At 35.8% G+C, this 21083-nt stretch overlaps 1 protein-coding gene across 1 annotated transcript in view; it reads right to left on the reverse strand.

Moving 5' to 3' along the window:
* The window catches only part of LOC148950318 (uncharacterized), a 227415-nt gene that overhangs the window by 21172 nt on the left and 185160 nt on the right, over positions 1 to 21083 (reverse strand). The window contains exons 12-14 of the mRNA XM_089091838.1: positions 13181 to 13399; positions 10344 to 10461; positions 5131 to 5212 (exon numbers count right to left, since the gene is read on the reverse strand). Of these exons, the coding sequence (XP_088947964.1) occupies positions 5131 to 5212; positions 10344 to 10461; positions 13181 to 13399 (419 nt within the window). The remainder of the gene's footprint in view (positions 1 to 5130; positions 5213 to 10343; positions 10462 to 13180; positions 13400 to 21083) is intronic.

Below are 21083 nucleotides of genomic sequence, written 5' to 3' on the forward strand. Positions count from 1 at the left end.
CAGCTTCCCCCTGCCCCCCTTCCCTACGCCCCATGGGCACTAGCCCTCTCAATTTCGAATTGAATAAGCCTCTTTTGAAGTTTCACGACAACTCTATCTATAAAAACCTTATATGCCCCAGGGCAGAAATTAAAACCTTTGCCCTTGGGGCTCTGGGGGGTTTGTCATCCTTAAATACATAATTTCCAGAACTATCAACTACCTTGAACAAAACAGCTTTCTCAAAACTTTGATTGAATGTTTTTGGGGAAATGGTGGGCGTAAGAGGGGGGTTAATTACTCTCCACTCACTTTCGACTATTAAAAAGGGCAATTTCAATTTCCAATCAAATGAGCCTTTTTTGAAATTTCTATAATAACTTTCTATATGAACGTTAAATGCCCCCAGGGAATAACTTACAACCCTTGCACTGAGGGCTCTGAGGGGGATATCATCCTAAAATACCTAATTTCAAGAACTTTCAACTACGTTGAACAAAACAGATATCTCAAAATTTTGATTGGATGTGTTTGGAAAAATGGTGGGCGTGAGAGGGGCGTTAGTTGCTTTCCAATCACTTTCAACTATTAAAAAAGGCACTACCCCTTTCAATTTCCAATTAAATGATCCCTTTTTCAAGTTTCTACGACAAAGGTTTCAATAAAAACCTTATATGCCCCCAGGGCATAACTTATAACCCTTCACCTGAAGACTGTGGGGGAGTGTCCTGCTCAAAGGTATAATTTCCTGAACTTTCAATTACGTGGAACAAAATGACTATCTCAAAATCTTTATTGGATGTGCGTGGGGCAATAGTGGGCGTGGAAAGGGGTTTTAGTTGCTTTTCAATCACTTTCGACTATTAAAAAGGGCACTAGCTATTTCAATTTCCAATCAAATGAGCCCTTTTTGAAGTTTCTACGACAACGCGTTATATAAAATCTTATATGCCCCTGGGCATAATTTACAACCCTTGCCCTGAGGGCTGTGTGGGGGGGGTGTTTTATTCAAAGACCTAATTTCCAGAACTTAAAACTACTTTGAATCAAATGGTTATCTCAAAGTTTTGATTAGATGTGTTCGCAGAAAAGGTGCGCGTGAGAGGTGGGTTAGTTGCCCTCTAATCACTTTTGAATATTAAAAAGGGCACTAGCCCTTTGAATTTCCAATCGTATGAGCCTTTTTATAAAGTTTCTATGACAACGCCTTTCATCGAAAACCTTATATGCCCCCAGGGCATAACTTACAACCCTTGCCCTAAGGGCTGTGGGGGACTGTCCTCAAAAACATATTTTGTGTTTGGAAATCAACTACACTGAGAAAAATGGGTATCTCAAAATTTTAATTGGATGTATGTTGGGTAATAGTGGGCTTTGACGGGGTGTTAGTCGACTTCCAATCAATTTCGACTATTAAAAAAGGCACAAACCACTCCAATTTCCAATTGAATGAGCGCTTTTCGAAATTTTTACGACAACTTCTTCGATACGAAGTGCCCTGCTCTAAAGGAAACAATTAATAAATAATACATTGTGCCAACATCGTTCTTATATGCCCCCAGGGCATAATTTATAACTCTTGCCCTGAGGGTTGTGGGGGAGTTTCCTCATCTTTACTTAGTCCCCGTTTCTAGTCTCGTTCTCGAGTGTCTCCGTTCTTTACTTAGGCAGCGCGATCGCGCTGCCTATGATTTATGCAACAACTTTCTATATAAACCTTATTTACCCCTAGGGCATAAGTTACAACCCTTTTACTGAGGGCTCTGTGGGGGTTATTATCCTAGAATACCTAATTTTTAGAACGTTCAACTATTTGGAACAAAATAGATATATCAAAATTTTGATTGGATGTGTTTTGAAAAATGGTGAACGTGAGAGGGGCGTTAGTCGCTATTCAATCACTTTCAACTGTTAAAAAAGGTTACTAGCCCTTTCAATTTCCAATGGAATGAGCCCTTTTGAAGTTTCTACGACAACGCTTTCAATAAAAGCTTTATATACCCCAGGGCATAACTTATAACCCTTGCACTGAAGGCTCTAAGGGGGTTATCATCCTAAAAGACCTAAAATCCAGAACTTTTAACTACGTTGAACAAAATGGATATCTCAAAATTTTAATTCGATGTCTTTTGGAAAATGGTTGGCGTGAGAGGGGCGTTAATCGCTATCCAATAACTTTCAACTATTGAAAAAGGCACTAGCCCTTTCAATTTCCATTTAAATGAGCCCTTTTGAAGTTTCTACGATAACGCTTTCAATAAAAACTTTATATGCCCCCAGGGCATAACTTACAACCCTTGCCCTGAGGAATTTTCTACGAAAAGATTTCAATAAAACCTTATATGCCCCTAGGTCATAACTTATAATCCTTGCCCTGAGGGTTGTGGGGGAATTTCCTCCTCAAAAATATATTTTCTATGTTGAAAACAACTACGCTGAACAAAATGGCAATCTCAAAATTTTTATTGGATGTGTTTGGGGGAATGATGGGCGTGGGGGGCCTAGTTGCCTTTCAACCTCTTTTGACTATTAAAAAGGGCACTTGCCCTTTGAATTTCCAACCGAATGAGCTTTTTTTGAAGTTTCTACGTCAAAACCTTCTTTAAAAACCTTATATGTCCCAGGGGGATAGCATAAACCCTTGCCCTGAGTGCTGTGAGGGAGTGTCCTCCTCAGAAATATATTTTCTATCTGGAAATCAGCTACACTGAACAAAATGGCTATCTCAAAATTTTGATTGGAAGTGTTTGGGGAAATGATGGGCGTGGGAGGGGGCGGGCTAGTTGCCCTCCAATCACTTTCGACTATTAAAAAGGGCACTAGCCCTTTGAATTTCCAATTGAATAAGCCCTTTTTGAAGTTTCTACGACAACGCCTTCTATAAAAATCTTATATGCCCGCAGGGCATCAGTTAAAACCCTTGCCCTGAGGGCTGTGGGGGAGTGTCCTCCTCAAAAACATATTTTCTATCTGGAAATCAATTACGCTGAACAAAATGGCTATCTCAAAATTTTTATTGGATGTGTTTGCGGGAATGATTTTGCGTGGGGGGGGGGCTAGTTGCCCTCCAATCACTTTCGAATATTATAAAGAATACTAGCCCTTTGAATTTGCAATCGAATGAGCCTGTTTTGAAGTTTCTATGACAACGCCTTCTATAAAAACCTAATATATACCCAGGGCAGAACATAAAACCCTTGCCCTGAGGGATGTGGGGGAGTGTCGTCCTCAAAAATATATTTTCTATCTGGAAATCAACTACGCTGAACAAAATGACTATCTCAAAATTTTGATTGGATGTGTGTTTAGGGGAATGATGGGCGTGGGGGGGGGGTCTAGTTGTCCTCCAATCACTTTCGACTATTGAAAAGGGCTATAGAACTCTCAATTTCTAATCGAAGGAGCCCTTTTTGAAGTTTCTATGACGACCCTTTCCATATGAAGTGCGCTGCTCCAAAGGGAAAAAAAAAATAAATAGTACATTGTGCCAACATCGTTCTTATATGCCCTCAGGGCATAACTTAAAACCCTTGCCCCGAGGGTTGTGGGGGAGGGTCCTCCTCAAAAACATATTTTCTATCTGGAAATCAACTACGCTGAACAAAATGGATATCTCAAAATTTTTATTAGATGTCTTTTGGGGAATGATGGGCGGTGGGGGGGGGGGGGGCTAGTTACCTTCTAATCACTTTCGACTATTAAAAAGGGCACTAGCCACTCCAATTTCCGACCGAATGAGCCCTTTTTGAAGTTTCTACGACAAATCCTGCGATACAAAGGGCGCGGATGGAGAAAAAAAAACATATTGTGCCCACATCGTTCTTTACTTAGGAAGCGCTAGCGCGCTGCCTATGATCACGAGTGCGTGCTTATATGTTTATTTGTTTGTTTTTTTCCCAGGGGTGATCGTATCAAACCAGTTGTTCTAGAATATCACGAGATGGCTCATTCGAACGAAAATTAAATGCTCTAGTGCCGTTTTTCAGTGACTAAAAAATTAGAGGGCAACTAGGTCCCCTCCCACGCTCATTTTTCTCAAAGTCACCCGATCAAATTTTCAGATAGCTATTTTGTTCAGCATATTCGAAAAATTTAAGAACTACGTCTTTGAGGATAACTTAAACCCCCACTGTTCCCGGGGGAAGGGCTGCAAGTTGTGAACTTTGGCCATTGATGACATATATTATTGGTTATTGGAAAGTATATAGACGTTTTCAGGAGGAGGGGGAGGGGTCTGGCAGTGGGGGAGGAGTCGGGGGAGAAGGATAGGCATGAGGATCATTCCATGGAGGAGTTTTTCATGGGGGAAGGGCAATCTCCATAGATAAGATAAGATCAGATAAGATTTGTTCTTCATTAGATACACATACAATATTACATGTTACTATTCCCCCAAAGGCTCATTGGCCTGTACAAAGGGGGGAGACAAATGAGTTGCTTACTCAGAGATGAAAAGCAAAAGAAAATTTAAAATGATCACTTACTCACATACGAAGGAGAAGAAAAGAAATTATAGATAAAATGAAAACTATAGAAAAAATAGAATAAATAAACTAAATTAATAAATTAGATTAAATAGACTAAGAAATAAACTAATAATAATAAAAAATAAAATAAAAACATAAATAAAAATAACTTCTAAAGAATGTTTAACAATTTTTTTAAACAAAACGAATGAGTGGCTCTATAAACAGCTCAACAGAGAAAAGATATGACGCGAGAGGACAATGCATATTCTCTCTTTTTTTTTCTGGGACTTAACTTCAAAACCACACTCCATAACGAAAACATACTTTGAAAGACGAGGAATTATTTATAAAGAAATAACTTATTGCCACTAAATTTTACTGAGAAAGAGATCGACATCAATTTGAAAATTTCAAAAATGTAATTTCAAACAGATTTTTGCATTTCCAACTTAGGAAGCACTAAAGTCACTCTATTAAAAAATGAAAGTTTAAAAGGGACAAAATATAGTAGAACGAAACTGAATCAAATATTCTGTTATGAATTGAATACTACTTAGCAATTCAATGCTTCCAAACCTCACCAAGGATAAAAAAAATTATTAGCTACTTTTCTAAATTAGTCTAACTCTATCTAACCAAGAGGAAAAAAGGAAAGAGAAGACAAAAATCATAAATAATTCACCTGGACATGCTCCATGAAATTGACCCTGGGGCAGTCTGTTACCTTCAGTTTGACGCTTAAGGAGCTCTTTGCAGGAATGAACCTGTCAATAAATATCAGAATTAAAAAAAAGGAAAAGAAGAGCATGATATTAAAAAAGAAAAGAAAAGGGACCAATAGAAAAAGAAACAAAGCAATCTGGGTTGGCTTCCCTAGTTACTGTTCTCTCTTTTTTCAGTAGTAATTTCCAATTACTTCTGGGATTTTTCTTTGGTGCCTCCTTTTTATATTTTTTTCTAGTCTTAACGTGTCTGTTTATGGTTCATTAGCCGCAGAGGTTACATTTGACATAACTACCATAGTAAGCATTTGTTTAACCTTTTTAAAAAGCTGAAAGGATGATTTTGAAGAAGAAAGCCAAATGAACTCAAACCTGTTTGGATCTTTAGGGATTTCTTCCAGGATTAGGGATTTTGGCAAGATTTTTTTTTACTAATTTTTTCTTGGGCTAGTGGCAACTCATTTAAACTGGTATACGTTGCAAAAGTTTCATTAAAATGAGGGTACATAAACACGATCAGACCCTTTTAGAGTGTTAATTTTAATTAAAAGCAAATTTTGAAGCATAATTTAAAATTCTAAATTTAGGACATTTAACATTTCAAATTTAAGACAGACTTTTCCTTTTTCCACCTATTCTAGCTTCAGGATTCGACTTCAAAATAAACATGCCGTCCGGTTAACGTAATTTAGTTTTGTAGTAAATTACAAAATCTTTACAGAAAGATTGCGGTTATACTCGTATATCTTAATTTTATTATAATTTGTTGAGAGTGGGTTTAAAGTAGAAAACTGTCAAGTATTTTTTTGGAAATTTGTAAGCTATTCAGTGCTACCTATTTCTTAATAGCTAGAACTAAAGTCCAAGGTTGACCAAGCACGGCTATGAACCGTTGACTTTGGTATATTTATAGAAAAGGCATGTATTATTAGATGCTTTGGACAAGTCCTATAATGGATGACCCGCAACTTCTAAAAGCTGTCCTTCACTGGCAAAAAATGGGCACCCGTCGTAGGGAAGGGCCACGGAATACAATACGGCACAACTACCAGAATAACTTATCCAGCCTTATTGCTTTTATCCAACACGAGTAGGACGATGTGGTTGCTACAGCAAACCAACAGGAAGATTAGAGGCTTTCAAATTCAAATTCATTTATTTCAAAAACAAGACATAGCTCTCGTGGGCAAAGCCCAAATATGATGTCTCTTAGTCATAATTATTTGAAAAAAACTACGTTTTCTAAAGAGTTAAAGAGGCTGAGTTACAAGGTCGAACCTTAAAACGTACAGGGATTAGGAGGCACAGTTGGGGGGCTACCACTCCCCAAACCCCCCGCTTTCGCAGCCTTTAAATATAAAAAAAAAATTTCTTTAAACTGAAAGTAAGGAGCGACATTAAAACTTAAAACGAACAGAAATTATTCCGTATATGAAAGAGGCTGTGCCCTCCTCAACGCCTCGCTCTTTACGCTAAAGTTTGACTTTCTCACAACTCTTTTTTTAAACAATAAAAACTTTAGCGTAAAGAGCGAGGCGTTGAGGAGGGCACAGCCTCTTTCATATACGGAATAATTTCTGTTCGTTTTAAGTTTTAATGTCGCTCCTTACTTTCAGTTTAAAGAAATTTTTTTTTTATATTTAAAGGCTGCGAAAGCGGGGTTTGGGGGTGGTAGCCCCCCAACTGTGCCTCCTAATCCCTGTACGTTTTAAGGTTCGACCTTGTAACTCAGCCTCTTTAACTCTTTAGAAAACGTAGTTTTTTTCAAATAATTTCTGCACGTTTTTGTACAGTTTATTACTTATTATTGCTTGACTAACTGTTAGCTGATCGTGTCAGGAGTTAAAGTTGGGGGGCTGCCGCCCCCAAACCCCCGCTCTTGAACATTCTTGTGTTAAGGCTTTTAATTCCTGAATACTCAAATCACGTCGTACAGGGTGCCTCCTAATCCCTGTACGTTTTAAGGTTCGAACTTGTGACTCAGCCTCTTTAACAGCCCCCCAACTGTGCCTCCTAATCCCTGTACGTTTTAAGGGTCGACCTTGTAACTCAGCCTCTTTAACTCTTTAGAAAACGTAATTTTTTTCAAATAATTCAAAAAAGAAACTGAGTTTCTTTTCAAAGTATATAAAAAAGGTGCTCTGATGGTGAATCGAACCCGGGTTTTCCGCCTGAAAGTCGGGAGTATCAGCCGCTGGACTATACAAACACAATAGTAATTGTTGTTTAGCAAATTGAAGCTATTTTCGACGCAAGCAAATTCCCAAAAATCTTGATATGTGTTTTTGGAAAACAGGGAAGGAGTGATCAGATTGAGCTGAAATTTCGAGGATAAGCTCCCAGGCCCCAGGAAAGCCTATCCTCTAAATTTCAGCCCGATCAGACAACGTTAAAGGGGGGTTGTGGTGGGAAAAATTAACATGGGCTAATATAGGAAAACGAGGTTTTTCGTAAATGTAAATTCGGGGGATAATTTTTTCGGTCTGAAAATATCAAAAGGCCCTAACAGGTCGAATTCTGCTTCAAATGAGTCCTCATTCAACCGGATCCGTTGCCAACTGTGGCCTGTCGGCGTGGCTAAGAAAAAAAAAGAAATGAATTTTAAGGGGCGATATTTGGTTTTTTGAAAACAGAAGGAGTGATCGGATTAAGCTGAAATTTAGAGGAGAAGTTCCCGGACCCTAGGAAAGCTTAACTTCTAAATTTCAGCCCTATCGGACAACGTTAAAGGGGGGCTGTGGTGGGAGGGTCCAAAATTCCGGCCCAATTTACCCCATGAAGATAAAGTCAGAGGAGGATTAAATTTTGCAAGTTTCTTAGTTTGAGCTTGGGCTACAAAATGCGATTACCGCCGTGTCTCTGCGACCTCTAGGACCTGAAATCGCTTAACATTGTGGTGGGTCGCCTCTTTATAGAGGCACAAGTGTGCCTCCTTGATTAACAAAATAAAGTTGTCTGATAAAACTTCGTCAGGATAAACAAACTAAAGGATAAAAACACTTGAGATTGAGAATAAAATTGTCTGATAAAACTTTGTCAGGATAAAATAAACAAAACAATAAAAACACTAGAGACCATTGTAATATTTCACAAAGTTTGGCACAAAGCTTTTACTGGGGTGCAAGGTGTTACAGTGGACTGAGGTTAGTTTCGGAACATTCTGAGCCACCTCCCTGGGGGGACGAGATCTTAGACGGATAAAAGGGGAGGGAAGGAATGATCGGAAGATGGGATGTTGAAGGAGGGAGGAGCCAAATCTTTGGTATAATTTTTCTCGGCGGGAAGAAAGTGATTCAAGTTTAAATTCCTTGAGGTAAAAGGAGTAAGGTAGAGGGGAACCGCCATAAATGATTTGCAGTGATCTCTTCTGAACTCGTTCTATTTCATCAATTTCATCCTGGGTAAGGGCAAAGTGCCAAACCCTCAATGCCCTTGGTGCCGCTGGCGGTACAGGTGGAACTAAGGTCCAAGGTTGACCAAACACGGCTATGAACCGTTGACTTTTAGAAAAATTGCGGTTATACTCGTATATCTTAATTTTATTATAATTTGTTGAGAGTAGGTTTTAAGTAGAAAACTGTCAAGTATTTTTTTGAAAATTTGTAAGCTATTCAGTGCTAGCTATTTCTTAAGTATATAATTAGGAAAATGGTTTTTAATAATACATACCTTTTCTACAAATATACCAAAGAAATGGAACCTTTATATACTACAACCAAGTCTTAGACTCTCTCTAAAGCTCTGCCTGCATGTATCTACAAAACTCGAAGTTCTTCGCAAATAAATATTCTCAAAATGGTAATTATAACAAGAAAAAAATACAATTTAAGATAACATTAGAAATTGATTAGTGCTTATCGTAACATAAGTGTATAGCGTGAGTTAAAATGTTCTATTCCAGTAATTTCAAAAAATTTGTATATCTAATTAAAAAAATGAATAGTCTTACTAATTAAAAAAAATTATAGTTAGATTTCAAACTTCTTTTTTCTATCCAGAAAAGTAGAAATGACTGAGGAACTTGAGTTTAACCATTGCAAATACGAAGATTTACCGTATAGGGGTTAGGTGGGCCAGATCCACCCCAGCCGATCGTATTGGTGGATTTCTTAATATAAAATTTTCTAATATTAAAAATAAAATGTGTCATATTTGTTATTTTTTTTTTTGGTAATTTGTGTTAAATTTATTATAGTATGTACTAAATAAATAATTTGATTGAGGCAAATTGGCGATTCAAGTTGCCCTGTGAATTACTTCGTTATTTGTACTAACAAAAAAATTCTCCATTTAAATCAGCTAACCTTTGTGTTCTTTTCGAGCGTCAAAATTCCTTTCAAATCCTTTTAATTATATTGCATAATCATATAAGCATAAAAAACATGAAGTTAAGAAGGCCTAAGTTTTTTTTTACAACTTTAAGTTGGGGTCTATTATGTTATGTGGGGTCTCTACAATTATGTTATTCGTTTAATTCAACTAATCTCTTTACCTCCCCAATTTTCTTTTATACGATTTCATAAACAATATTTACAATAGAACGCTATCTTCCTTAAGAGGTTGCTTCTATTGATCCAAAGATTGCTTTTTCCCAAAAACAACACTCATGAAAATAAAGATATAAAATACCAGACGTTGGTTAAACGAAAACAATTATATTAAGACAAAACAACAGCTTTAATGAAATCCTTGTAATCTTTCATGAAAGTTCTCAACTGAATATTGCTCAGACACTATATCACCAGCTATATTTTTTTTCTTGGTTTTCATTTCTATCTTCAGTACCAAAAACTTTTCTAATTTTTTCGCTGTTCTTAGTTCTCTTGCTCACTTTCTTGCCAAAAAAACCAAATTAGAATTTTGCTAATCAGTTAGCAAAAATCAGCAGCTAATCATAAGCCCAATACGGCGTTGATGCTTAAAACTAAAGTTCCATTTTCAGCAAATGAAAGGTCATTAATGTCTCCTTGCAATTATACTTTTAACATTTAAAATAGAATAACAATTAAAAAAATCAAGAAAGGCCTCAACTCGAATGATTTCCACATACACATTGTGACAGTCTAATGACCCCTACCCTCAGAGACCAAACTTTGGAATTTCACCTCTCTTCCAACATACCCTTTGATCTTCCTTCCCTTTTTTTAAATACAGATAATTGAACTTTACTTACTTGTTGAGGTTTTCCCCACGAACTTCACATTTTTGTTGTGGAGGAACGGTTTGCCATGTTCTAGCTAATTTAATCATAGCATATGCATCCATTAGTCCATATCCAAAAGCATGGCTTACTGTTAAAAGAGAAATAAAATACAACAAGAAAGACATACGGCATGCGACGGAGATTTTTAGGGGGGGATACAAGATGTAGGAGATTTCAGAAAAATACTTGCACATAGGCAAACTTAGGTCGACTATTTAAAAAAAACATGGTTGTAAATGACGAATGAGAAGGGGGGGGGATCTTTCGAATGCATATTTATTTATTAACTCACAGTAGAAACAGTAGAGCACTAAAAGGAGAAGGAAACACAATACGTATTGAAGGAAAAACGCATACGTAAAGATTAGAATTATTTGGCAAGAAAAGAAACCTCAATTTTACTTGAAAACCGGTTCAACCAGCCACAAAGACAATCGATTTTGATTATTTTTTCAGCATTCCAATCTCATTTATTAAGCAAAAACATAGTACAAATAACGTCCCTACAAACACAAGGGCATGATGTGGAAAAGGAAGAACCAAATAAATCCACAAAAAAGAAAATAAGATTTCCTTTCACCTCTGAAGACTTTTTTTTTTTAAACAAAAACACAACAACAACCGCATATACTCTACTACTATTTTCAAATACTGGACAATCAGCCCCTCCCTTAAATGCACCCAAAATAGCAAGCACTATCTTGTCTGACCTTGTAATTTGAAGTAATTTTTCAGCTACACAACCAAGGACAAATATAGCTATTAATATGTTAATATTAGTTGCTATAAATACTTATACGCAGTATTTGAAGTCACAGAAATTTGATTCCCTTGACAGTAAAATGTTCCAGCAATTAAGGGATAGTCAAAGTGAAGATCACAAACTTTTTTTTTCAATCCCAATTCCCCTTCGCTCAGCAATTCTTCTTTTATTTATACTATTGTAACTATACTTTCAAACTTTTAACCACAATTTTTACCTTTTATAGTGTTTTGAATTTTCGACTTACGATAGCACCCTTGAATATCACTTAGACTTTACGTTCAAGATTCATTGGCCCAAACGACTTGAACAAATTATTAATCCAAGCAAAAAGAATTGTGAAAAGGAAAAAGTAAAAAGTATTGAAAAAGGAAAAGTGAGTAGTCTGTTCTGAGGTATCCTTTTCCAGTATTGAAAACTTTTTTTATTGCGCTTAAATGACAATACACACTTAAAGATCGGAGAAAACTTCATATCTTCTGAAAACTTCAACTTTTGTAAACTTTAAAGAGAACGAGTTACACCAAGTGAAAGAGACAGAAACTTTCCGCAGATAAAATACATCTTAAAAGAAACCACCATATGTATTAAAAAAGAATATGAATTATGATAACCAAAGACAATTAAGTAAAAAAGGGAATAAGAAAATGAAGTGGAAAAAAAACACTGATCAGAAAGGGAAAAAATCAAGAATAAGAGATTATATATAAAATTGCATGGAAATGAAATAAAAAAGTCATCAAAATGATCATAGACCAAGGCCTTTCATAAAGTCACCCCGTCCCATCAAGAGACGCTAGGGGAAGAGGAAGGAATAACTTCAAAACTAAAACTGGCACCCAAAATAAATGTCCAATATTTTTCTTTTGCAGTTACAAGGAAAAGGAAATTTGGACTGAATAAAAAGTTTGAAAGCTGATTGTTTTATGCCTTAGCAAAAGCTTTCATTTCAACTTCTCAAGAGAATATGAGACGAACAAACTTCTTTTTGCTTGTCATTTTATGTAATGTTTTATAATGGGAAATATTTGGCATTTTAGGTTTCCCTCATACCACCTAAAGGGAGCATGCAGGCCTCAACACCTTGGCTAGTATATTTCCCCTAAGACAATTCAACATTAAAATATGTTGTTATTCGTTCAGTACACGGGTTTCGAGATTTTGATTTGATAAACTTCAGGAAGGACACACTGATAAAAAGGAAAAAATTACGGAGCACATTAAACCACTTGAATAAAGAACAGCGAGGTTTCCAATAACAAAACAAATAGAACCAAAAGGAGTAACACACCCTGAGGACACAATGGAACAATCTTAAACTCTTAAAGGAACACAACAAAATCATAATACTTTCCACAAACAAACACAACACACACTCAAAGTATAATCACCTACGGAAAAAGTACTGACAAAACCTATCCTCTCCACACAAAAAAAGTGACCCTTTGTCCGCGTCTCCGGGGACGATTCCATACCTATGCGAACCTGGCAACTAAATACCGTAGTTACACAATTCAATACAACTTAGGAGAATAGATTGGCTTATTGGCTCGGAGCGATTAAGTAGTACAGCATTTTGCGTCTAGAGGCGCTGAGGTACGCTGGGTCACTTTTGGAGAGTTTTGTCAGTACTTGTTCCGTAGGTGATTATACTTTGCACACACTCAACAACACAACTTTTATGCTTTGATAATTAAAAAAAAATATATATGCTTTCAGCTCTCAGTTTCTTTCATTTGGAAGATTATGTAGATCCTTCAATTGTTAGTTTTCTGTTCTTTCGATCTTTTTTTTTAACTGGCAGCAGTATATTTTCGAGTTCAATAGCTTGTCTCTCGAAAACACCATTTCAGTTTTTCTTAGGGAAGAGAGACACTCAAGACATTTTTTTTCGCCATCCTAATCAAATTTTCACAGATATTGAGCTTCAAAAGAGATTAATTCAGCCTCATTGGCCCTCCTTAAAACTCCTCAGGGTTTTGGAGGGGGGGTCATTCCCTCACTCAATTAAATGCCTGCGAAATGAAATCCAAATAAATCTTACCATTCCGACCGACCCCATTAATCTGCCAGTCATCAGCCTTCAAATTTGCTTGTCGTGCAGTTCGCACAACTACATGTTGCATATCACGCCAAGTAAGATTTGGATTAGCTTCTAAAGCCAAAGCACAGATGGCTGCCGCCAAAGGCGCTGAAGCCGAGGTCCCTGTATGGCTTGTGGTACAAGTGTGATGTAAATCTGTCGTGACAATTTGGCGTTCTCCTGTAAGAATAGTCACACTTTTACAAAAAGACAGTCAAAGTAAGAAATTAACTCAAGGATGAAGATTAGCCTAACTTTCTCAAAGGTAGCCTAAGTGATTGGAATTTCTGAGTCAAACGAATGCACTAATTTTCACGCATTAATATCAAATATTTAATTCACGTCAATAGCATTATTGCTTGCTTAGTAGTAACAATGGGTTTATTTAAAAAAAAAAATTTATATATATACATCATCGATTCCCTGAAGCAATGCTTGTGCGGGAGAAAACCCACCTAATAAATCAAAAAACCAAAAAAGAAAAAAAAAAAGAAAAAAAAAAAAAAAAAGAAATAGAAAAAAAAAAAAAAAAAAAAAAATAATTAGAGCTCAAATTACCGGACCCGAAAACCAACGAACCTCCAAACAACACCCAACAAAATTATAATAATTATAAACATATTCAGCTGCAACTAAACCCACCTCAAAAACAGAACTTAAGTGGCGTGGAATAATCCATTCAAAATATACACATCAAAACAATGGTTCTTTAGCGACTTACTAAAGTCCTGCAAACCCCCAACATTCCTCAAATCCTCTGGTAAACTCTCCCAAACTCCCGGAACAACATGACCAATTGATAACTTAGACGTAGACGTGACCATAGCTGGTCTTCGCACCAACTGAGAAGATCGTGTCAAATGATCGTGAGTAGTAGACGCAAGACTAAACATTCCTGAAAAACATGATGGTAACTCCGAAGCTAAATATTTAAACATAAACAGAGCATTATAGAATACACATATTCCTGCCAACGGTAGAATTTTATACTCGCGGTAAAGATGCCTCACCGATGCAGATAGGTCAATTTGAATACCATAAAGAACTCTAATTGCCATATTCTGTGTTACGCAGAGCCGATGGAGGTGAGTTACGAATGTTTTCGACCAAGCCATACAACAGTAAATGAGATATGGGTGAACCATAGAAAAATACAACATTCTCAGAATTTCACACGGAAAAAGATACCTAAGTTTACGCATAATACCAATATTACGAGACAATTTGCTGTTAACAGATGCAATATGGTCTTTAAAAATGTTGCTTACTTGCAACATGACCTCGTGTTTTTTGCCTCACCTAACATCTGGAATTCAGATGCAACGTGGGAATTTGTTTGACCTTAGGTTTCCCGCAGCAGCTGAGCTTACAGTCACATCACTGACGCCCACTCCAAGGAAAATAATAGATGAAATCAGTATTCATGCCACTGTCCCGAAGGACATAGGATTGCGAGTCCACCGCGCAAACCACTCAACTAAGGCGACTTTAATAATAATATAATCAGGCTAAATTTACGCATTATGAGTTTTCTTTGTAACTGCTATGTAAATAGTTCAGATTCAAACGTATAACAAAGGCAGATATATTTCTATTTTCTTTTTTTTATTATTTCCAAACTTTTTATTCATTCCCCTAGTATAGTTGGTTTAAATCTACACATTCTTAGAAGTAGCCTGTGATTTCGTTCGGAACTGCTTGATATATAGTTCGAAGTTCAAAAGGATAATTATGGCACTGATTTTTGTTTTGTTTTTAGATTTACAAGTTATTGTAAAACTTTAATTCATTTCCCTTGTAATAATCAAATTCATTCTTTTCAGGATTTTTTTCAAGGGGTTGAGCATGTTATCTCCCTATTCTTCCATTTTGCAACACTTCTCATTTTATTGCCAAAGTTCTTTTATGACTGACTCGTACCTACCCCCACCCTACACGTGATCTGGGCAATGAGCCTTTCGAGAGCACTTTTCATCTACCTGGTTTTCTTTGTCAACTGTTTCTTAACTGGTAGACTATAAACCCTGAAATAACATCTAAACTAAGACAAATGTTTTGAGCAGTAGAAGTGACCCTAAAGACCCCGTACGAACACATGTGCTGCCATCTACAATTTAGTTTATTGCAGACGGGACATAATTTATTCAAGGATCATCGATCGAGTCTAATGGGGGTCAATGTCAATCGATCTGGTGTGGTTGTTGTTTGGCCACTTGTAATAGTATGAGGGGTGATTTACATAATAAATGGGGGGATTATTGATTCACGTCTGGGTGGAATTATGAAACAATATGGCCATAGAGTCTCTAGGGAGAAAGATTACGTAATCGCTCAATGACCTCTTTTTCCAAGATCGATTTATTTGATGTTTCTATGTGTAATAGCTCCGAGACGAAGGTTGCACATGCGCATTGAGTTCTAACGGGACCAATGTTATTGATCTGGGACTCGAGGGGGAAGTGAATTTCCGAGAACTTGATTGCGTAATCAAAGTGTGTCAACAACAACAACATCGACCTTGACATTCGCTGAGAGCGTGCACTTACAACAACATCGACCTTGGAACACCTGTGCTGTCGACCTCAATTCACATATCGTGAATCAATAATTCCCCTTAGAAACAACAAATTAATTTCCCTTTCTTGACAGATCAATCAATCAATGACATCATCTGTCAGACTTTAAAAATTTTCGCCTAGAAACAATTCTCCAGGAATAGATCCAAGTCATTAATGTCTTTGCCTCGGGAACAACTCTTTTGGTCGAACTCCAAAGGATATTAATAACCAAAGGACTTGGAAATAATTAGGCAAGAAGCATCTTAGCGATGAATTATTTTAGCGCTGGAATCAGGGTTCTTATTAATTTGAAATGCGTTAGCACAGAGATGCCAATAACAAAGGAACACGCTGACTTTATGTTTAGTGATAATGTGGGCGAAACCGTTTTAGACAGGTTATGGAACTATTTCGGCGAAACGGTTAGAGACATTTTAAAAGATGATTTTAGGAAAGATTTTAGAAGAGAATTTAATGGTGAAACTCTGTGGTCGTTATAATACACAAGTTTCATTTGAACAGTGTTGTGAGGTCCTCTAACCCAACCCCAAAGGGTTCCAATCCTCCTACCCCAACCCCGAAGGAAGCCCCCGGTCCTCAAAGGCCCCCCCAAGCTCCCAAAGGCCCTCCACCGGTCCCCAAATGTCCCCCAGGCCCCCAACTGCCCCCCCCCCCGGACGCTCAAAGGCCCCCAAGCTCCCAAAGGGCCACCGGCGCCCCCAAAGGCCCACCCAGACCCCCAAAGGCCATCCCTGGGCCCCCCAAAGGCCCATCGAGCTCCCAAAGGACCAACGGGGTCCCAAAGGCCATCCACCGGTCTCCAAATGTCCCCCAGGCACCCAAAGGCCCTCCCTGTGCCCCAAAGGCCCTCCCCCGGCCCCCTCCTCCTCCTCCTCCTCCCACCTCCTCCTCCTCCTCCTCCTCCTCCTCCCACCTCCTCCTCTCCCCTCCTCCCCCCTCCCATTCCCTCCCCTATTTTTTATACTTTTTTTGTGCACTGAAACAAAGAACGCCCCCCACCCCCCGGGCCCGCCCCCCCCCAAAGGTCTGATTTTTCAAAGTTCATTCTGAATTTTTTTATTTTAAATGAAAGAGTTGGAATATTTAACTATCATGATTTATTGGAATAATAAGTCAATGTGACATTAAATATAATAATATTTGATCCTATTGAATATATGTATATTTTAATATCTTGATTTACTATTAAAGAATATTGATTTATTAGTTTAAACTGTCACAGTTACATTCACTTGATTTATCAAAGGTCATTTTGAATTTCTTTCGTTGAAATTCAAGAGTTGGAATTTTTCAGTTGTGTTTTTCTTTGGTTTACATTTTCAATGTTACAGCCTCTTTAATTATTGAAAGTACATTTTGAATTTATGAAGTTTATATTCACGTGTTAGACTATTTGAGTAGTGTTTGATTGCGATTTAACCTTTCACACTTACATTCCATTAATTTTTGATAGTTCATTTAGAATTTCTTTCGTTGAAATTCAAGAGTTGGAATATTTCACTAGTGTTTGGTTGGGGTTTACCTTGTCACAGTTACATTACCTTAATTTTTCAAAGTTCATTTTGAATTTATTTAATTTAAATGCAAGAGTTTGAATATTTCCATAGTGTTTGGTTGTGGTTTACCTTGTCACAGATACATTTTCCTGATTTTAAAAAGTTTATTTTGAATTTCTTTACTTGAAATGCACGAGTTGGAATATTTCAGTAGTGTATGGTTGTGGTTTACCTTGTCAAAGTTACATTTTCTTGATTTTTTAAAGTTCATTTTGAATTTCTTTCATTGAAATGCAAGAGTTGGAATATTTCAGTAGTGTTTGGTTGTGGTTTACCTTGTCACAGTTACATTTTCTTGATTTTTCAAAGTTCATTTTGAATTTCTTTCGTTGACATGCAAGAGTTGGAATATTCCAGTAGCGTTTGGTTGTGGTTTACCTTGTCACACTTACATTTTCTTGATTCTTCAATGTACATTTTGAATTTCATTCCTTGAAATGCAAGAGTTGGAATATTTCAGTTGCCTTCGGTTGTGGTTGACCTTGACACATTTACATTTTCATGTTTTTTTAATGTTTATTTGATGTTCATTACTGAATAAGTAAGAGTTGAAATATTTCAATAATGGGATGGTTTGGGTCAAATCTTCACAGTTCCAGTATCTTTAGTCTGATATGCTCATTTTGACGATATTACGTGTTAAAGATTGAGATTGACTATTTCAGTAGTGTTTGCTCGTGGTTTACCTTGTCACAGTTACATTTTCTTGATTCTTCAAAGTTCTTTTTGAATTTCATTCGTTGAAATGCAAGAGATGGAATATTTCAGTAGCGTTTGGTTGTGGTTTAACTTGTCACAGTTACATTATCTTGATTTTTCAAAGTTCATTTTGAATTCCTTCGTTGAAATGCAAGAGTTGGAATATTTCAATCCTGTTTGTATATGGTCGACCTTGTCACACTTACATTTTCGTGATTTTTCAAGGTTCATTTTCAATTTATTTCATTGAAATTAAAGAGTTGGATTATTTCAGTAGTATTTTGTTGTGGTTTACCTTGCCAAAGTTACATTTTATTGATTTTTAAAATTTCATTTTGAATTTCTTTCGATTAACTTAATTAGTTTGAATTTGAAATTATTTATTGCTTGTTTGTTAACTTTTAAATTTTAAATTTTCTTTATTTTTTCATTTTACTATTGAGATCATGTCATAGATATTCCTGTTTTGTTATATCTAATCAGTGCTTTGGCGTTGTTTTAATTGAAACTGTGACATTCTAATTATTTTTTCAAAGTTCATTTTGAATTTAATTAATTGTATTGAATGAATTGGAATATTTCAGTAGTGTTTGGGTGTGGTTTACATTGTCACAATTACATTTTCGTGATTTTTCAAAGTTCATTTTGAATTTCTTTCGTTGAAATGCAAGAGTTGGAATATTTCAGTAGTGTGTTATTGTAGTTTACCCTGTCACAGTTACATTTTCTTGATTTTTCAAAGTTCATTTTGAATTTCTTTCGTTGAAATGCAAGAGTTGGAATATTTCAGTAGTGTTTGGTCGTGGTTTACCTTGTCACAGTTACATTTTCTTGATTTTTCAAAGTTCATTTTGAATTTCTTTCTTTCAGATGCAATAGTTGGAATATTTCAGTAGTGTTTGATTATGGTTTACCTTATCACTGTTACATTTTCTTGATTTTTCAGAGATCATTTAGAATTTCATTCATTGAAAAGCATGATTTGGAATATTTCAGTAGTGTTTGATTATGGTTTAACTTGTCACATTTAAATTTTATTGATTTTTTAATGTTCATTTTAATTTCTTTAGTTTAAATGCAAGAGTTGGACTATTTCAGTAGTGTTTGGTTGTGGTTTACTCTTGTCACAGTTACATTTTCTTGATTTTTAAAAGCTCATTTTGAATTTCTTTCTTTGAAATGCAAGAGTTGGAATATTTCAGTAGTGTTTGATTGTGGTTTCCATTGTCACAGATACATTTTCTTTATTTTTCAACGTTAATATTTAATTTCTTTCGTTGAAATGCAAGATTTGGAATATTTCAGTAGTGTTTGGTTGTTGTTTACATTGTCAAAGTTACATTTTCTTTATTTTTCAAAGTTAATTTTGAATTTCTTTCGTTGAAATGCAAGAGTTGGAATATTTCAGTAGTGTTTGATTATGGTTTACCGTGTCAAAGTTACATTTTCTTGATATTTCTTATTCCATTCTGAAGGAATTTCGTTTTAGTTTAAGAGTTTGAACTTTCAAGTAGTATAGTGTCGTTGTCTACACTTTCACGGGTCAAAATTCTGGTGACTTCAATGTACATTTTGACAATAGATCATATAAGACCAATATTTTGAAATATTTATGTAGCGGTGGGATGTTGTTTACCCTGTCAAAGATACATTTTCTTGATTTTTCAAAGTTCATTTTGAATTTCTTTCATTGAAATGCAAGAGTTGGAATATTTCTGTAGTGTTTGGTTGTGGTTTAACTTCTCACAGTTATATATTATTGATTTTTAAAAGTTCATTTTGAATTTCATTATTTGAAATGCAAGAGTTGGAATATTTCAGTCGTGTATGGTTATGGTTTACTTTGTCACAGTTACATTTTCTTGATTTTTCAAAGTTCATTTTGAATTTCTTTCGTTGAAATGCAAGAGTTGGAATATTTCAGAAGTGTTTGGGTGTGGTTTCCATTGTCACAGTTACATTTTCTTGATTTTTCAAAGTTCATTTTGATTTTCTTTCATCGAAATGCAAGAGTTGGAATATTTCACTAGTGTTTGCTTGTTGTTTACCTTGTCAAAGCTACATTTTCTTGATTTTTCAAAGTTCATTTTGAATTTCTGTCGTTGAAATGCAAGAGTTGGAATATTTCAGTAGTGTTTGGTGGTTGTTTACCTTGTCACAGTTACATAGTCGTGATTTTTCAAAGTTCATTTTGAATTTCTTTCTTTGAAAAGCAAGAGTTGGACTATTTCAGTAGTGTTTGGTTGTGGTTTACCTTTTCACAGTTACATTTTCTTGATTTTTCAAATCTCATTTTGAATTTATTCATTGAAAAGCAAGAGTTGGAATATTTCAGTAGTGTTTGCTTATGGTTTACCTTTGTCACAGTTACATTTTCTTGATTTTTCAAAGTTCATTTGAATTTCTTCTGTTGAAATGCAAGAGTTGGAATATTTCAGTAGTGTTTGGGTGTGGTTTACCTTGTCACAGTTACTTTTTCTTGATTTTTAAAAGTTCATTTTGAATTTCTTTCGTTGAAATGCAAGAGCTGGAATATTTCATTATTGTTTGATTGTGATTTACCTTGTCACAGTTACATTTTCTTGATTGTTCAAAGTTAATTTTGAATTTCTTTCATTGAAATGAAAGAGTTGGAATATTTCAGTAGTGTTTGGTTTTGGTTTAACTTTTCACAGTTACATTTTCTTGATTTTTCAAAGTTCATTTTGAATTTCTTTCGTTGAAATGCAAGAGTTGGAATATTTCAGTAGTTTTTAGTTATGGTTTACCTTGTCAAAGTTACATTTTCTTGATTCTTCAATGTTCATTTTGAATTTCTTTTGTTGAAATGCAAGAGTTGGAATATTTCAGTAGTATTTGGTTCTGGTATACCTTGTCACAGTTACATTTTCCTGATTCTTCAAAGTTTATTTTGAATTTCTTACCTTGAAATGCAAGAGTTTGAATATTTCAATAGCGTTTGGTTGTGGTTTACATTGTCACAGTTACATTTTCTTGATTTTTAAAAGTTCATTTTTAAATTTTTCATTG

Source organism: Artemia sp. Qi Xiang Cuo, chromosome 7 (genome assembly GCF_049724085.1).
Source record: "Artemia sp. Qi Xiang Cuo chromosome 7, ASM4972408v1, whole genome shotgun sequence".
Classification (NCBI taxonomy): domain Eukaryota; kingdom Metazoa; phylum Arthropoda; class Branchiopoda; order Anostraca; family Artemiidae; genus Artemia; species Artemia sp. Qi Xiang Cuo.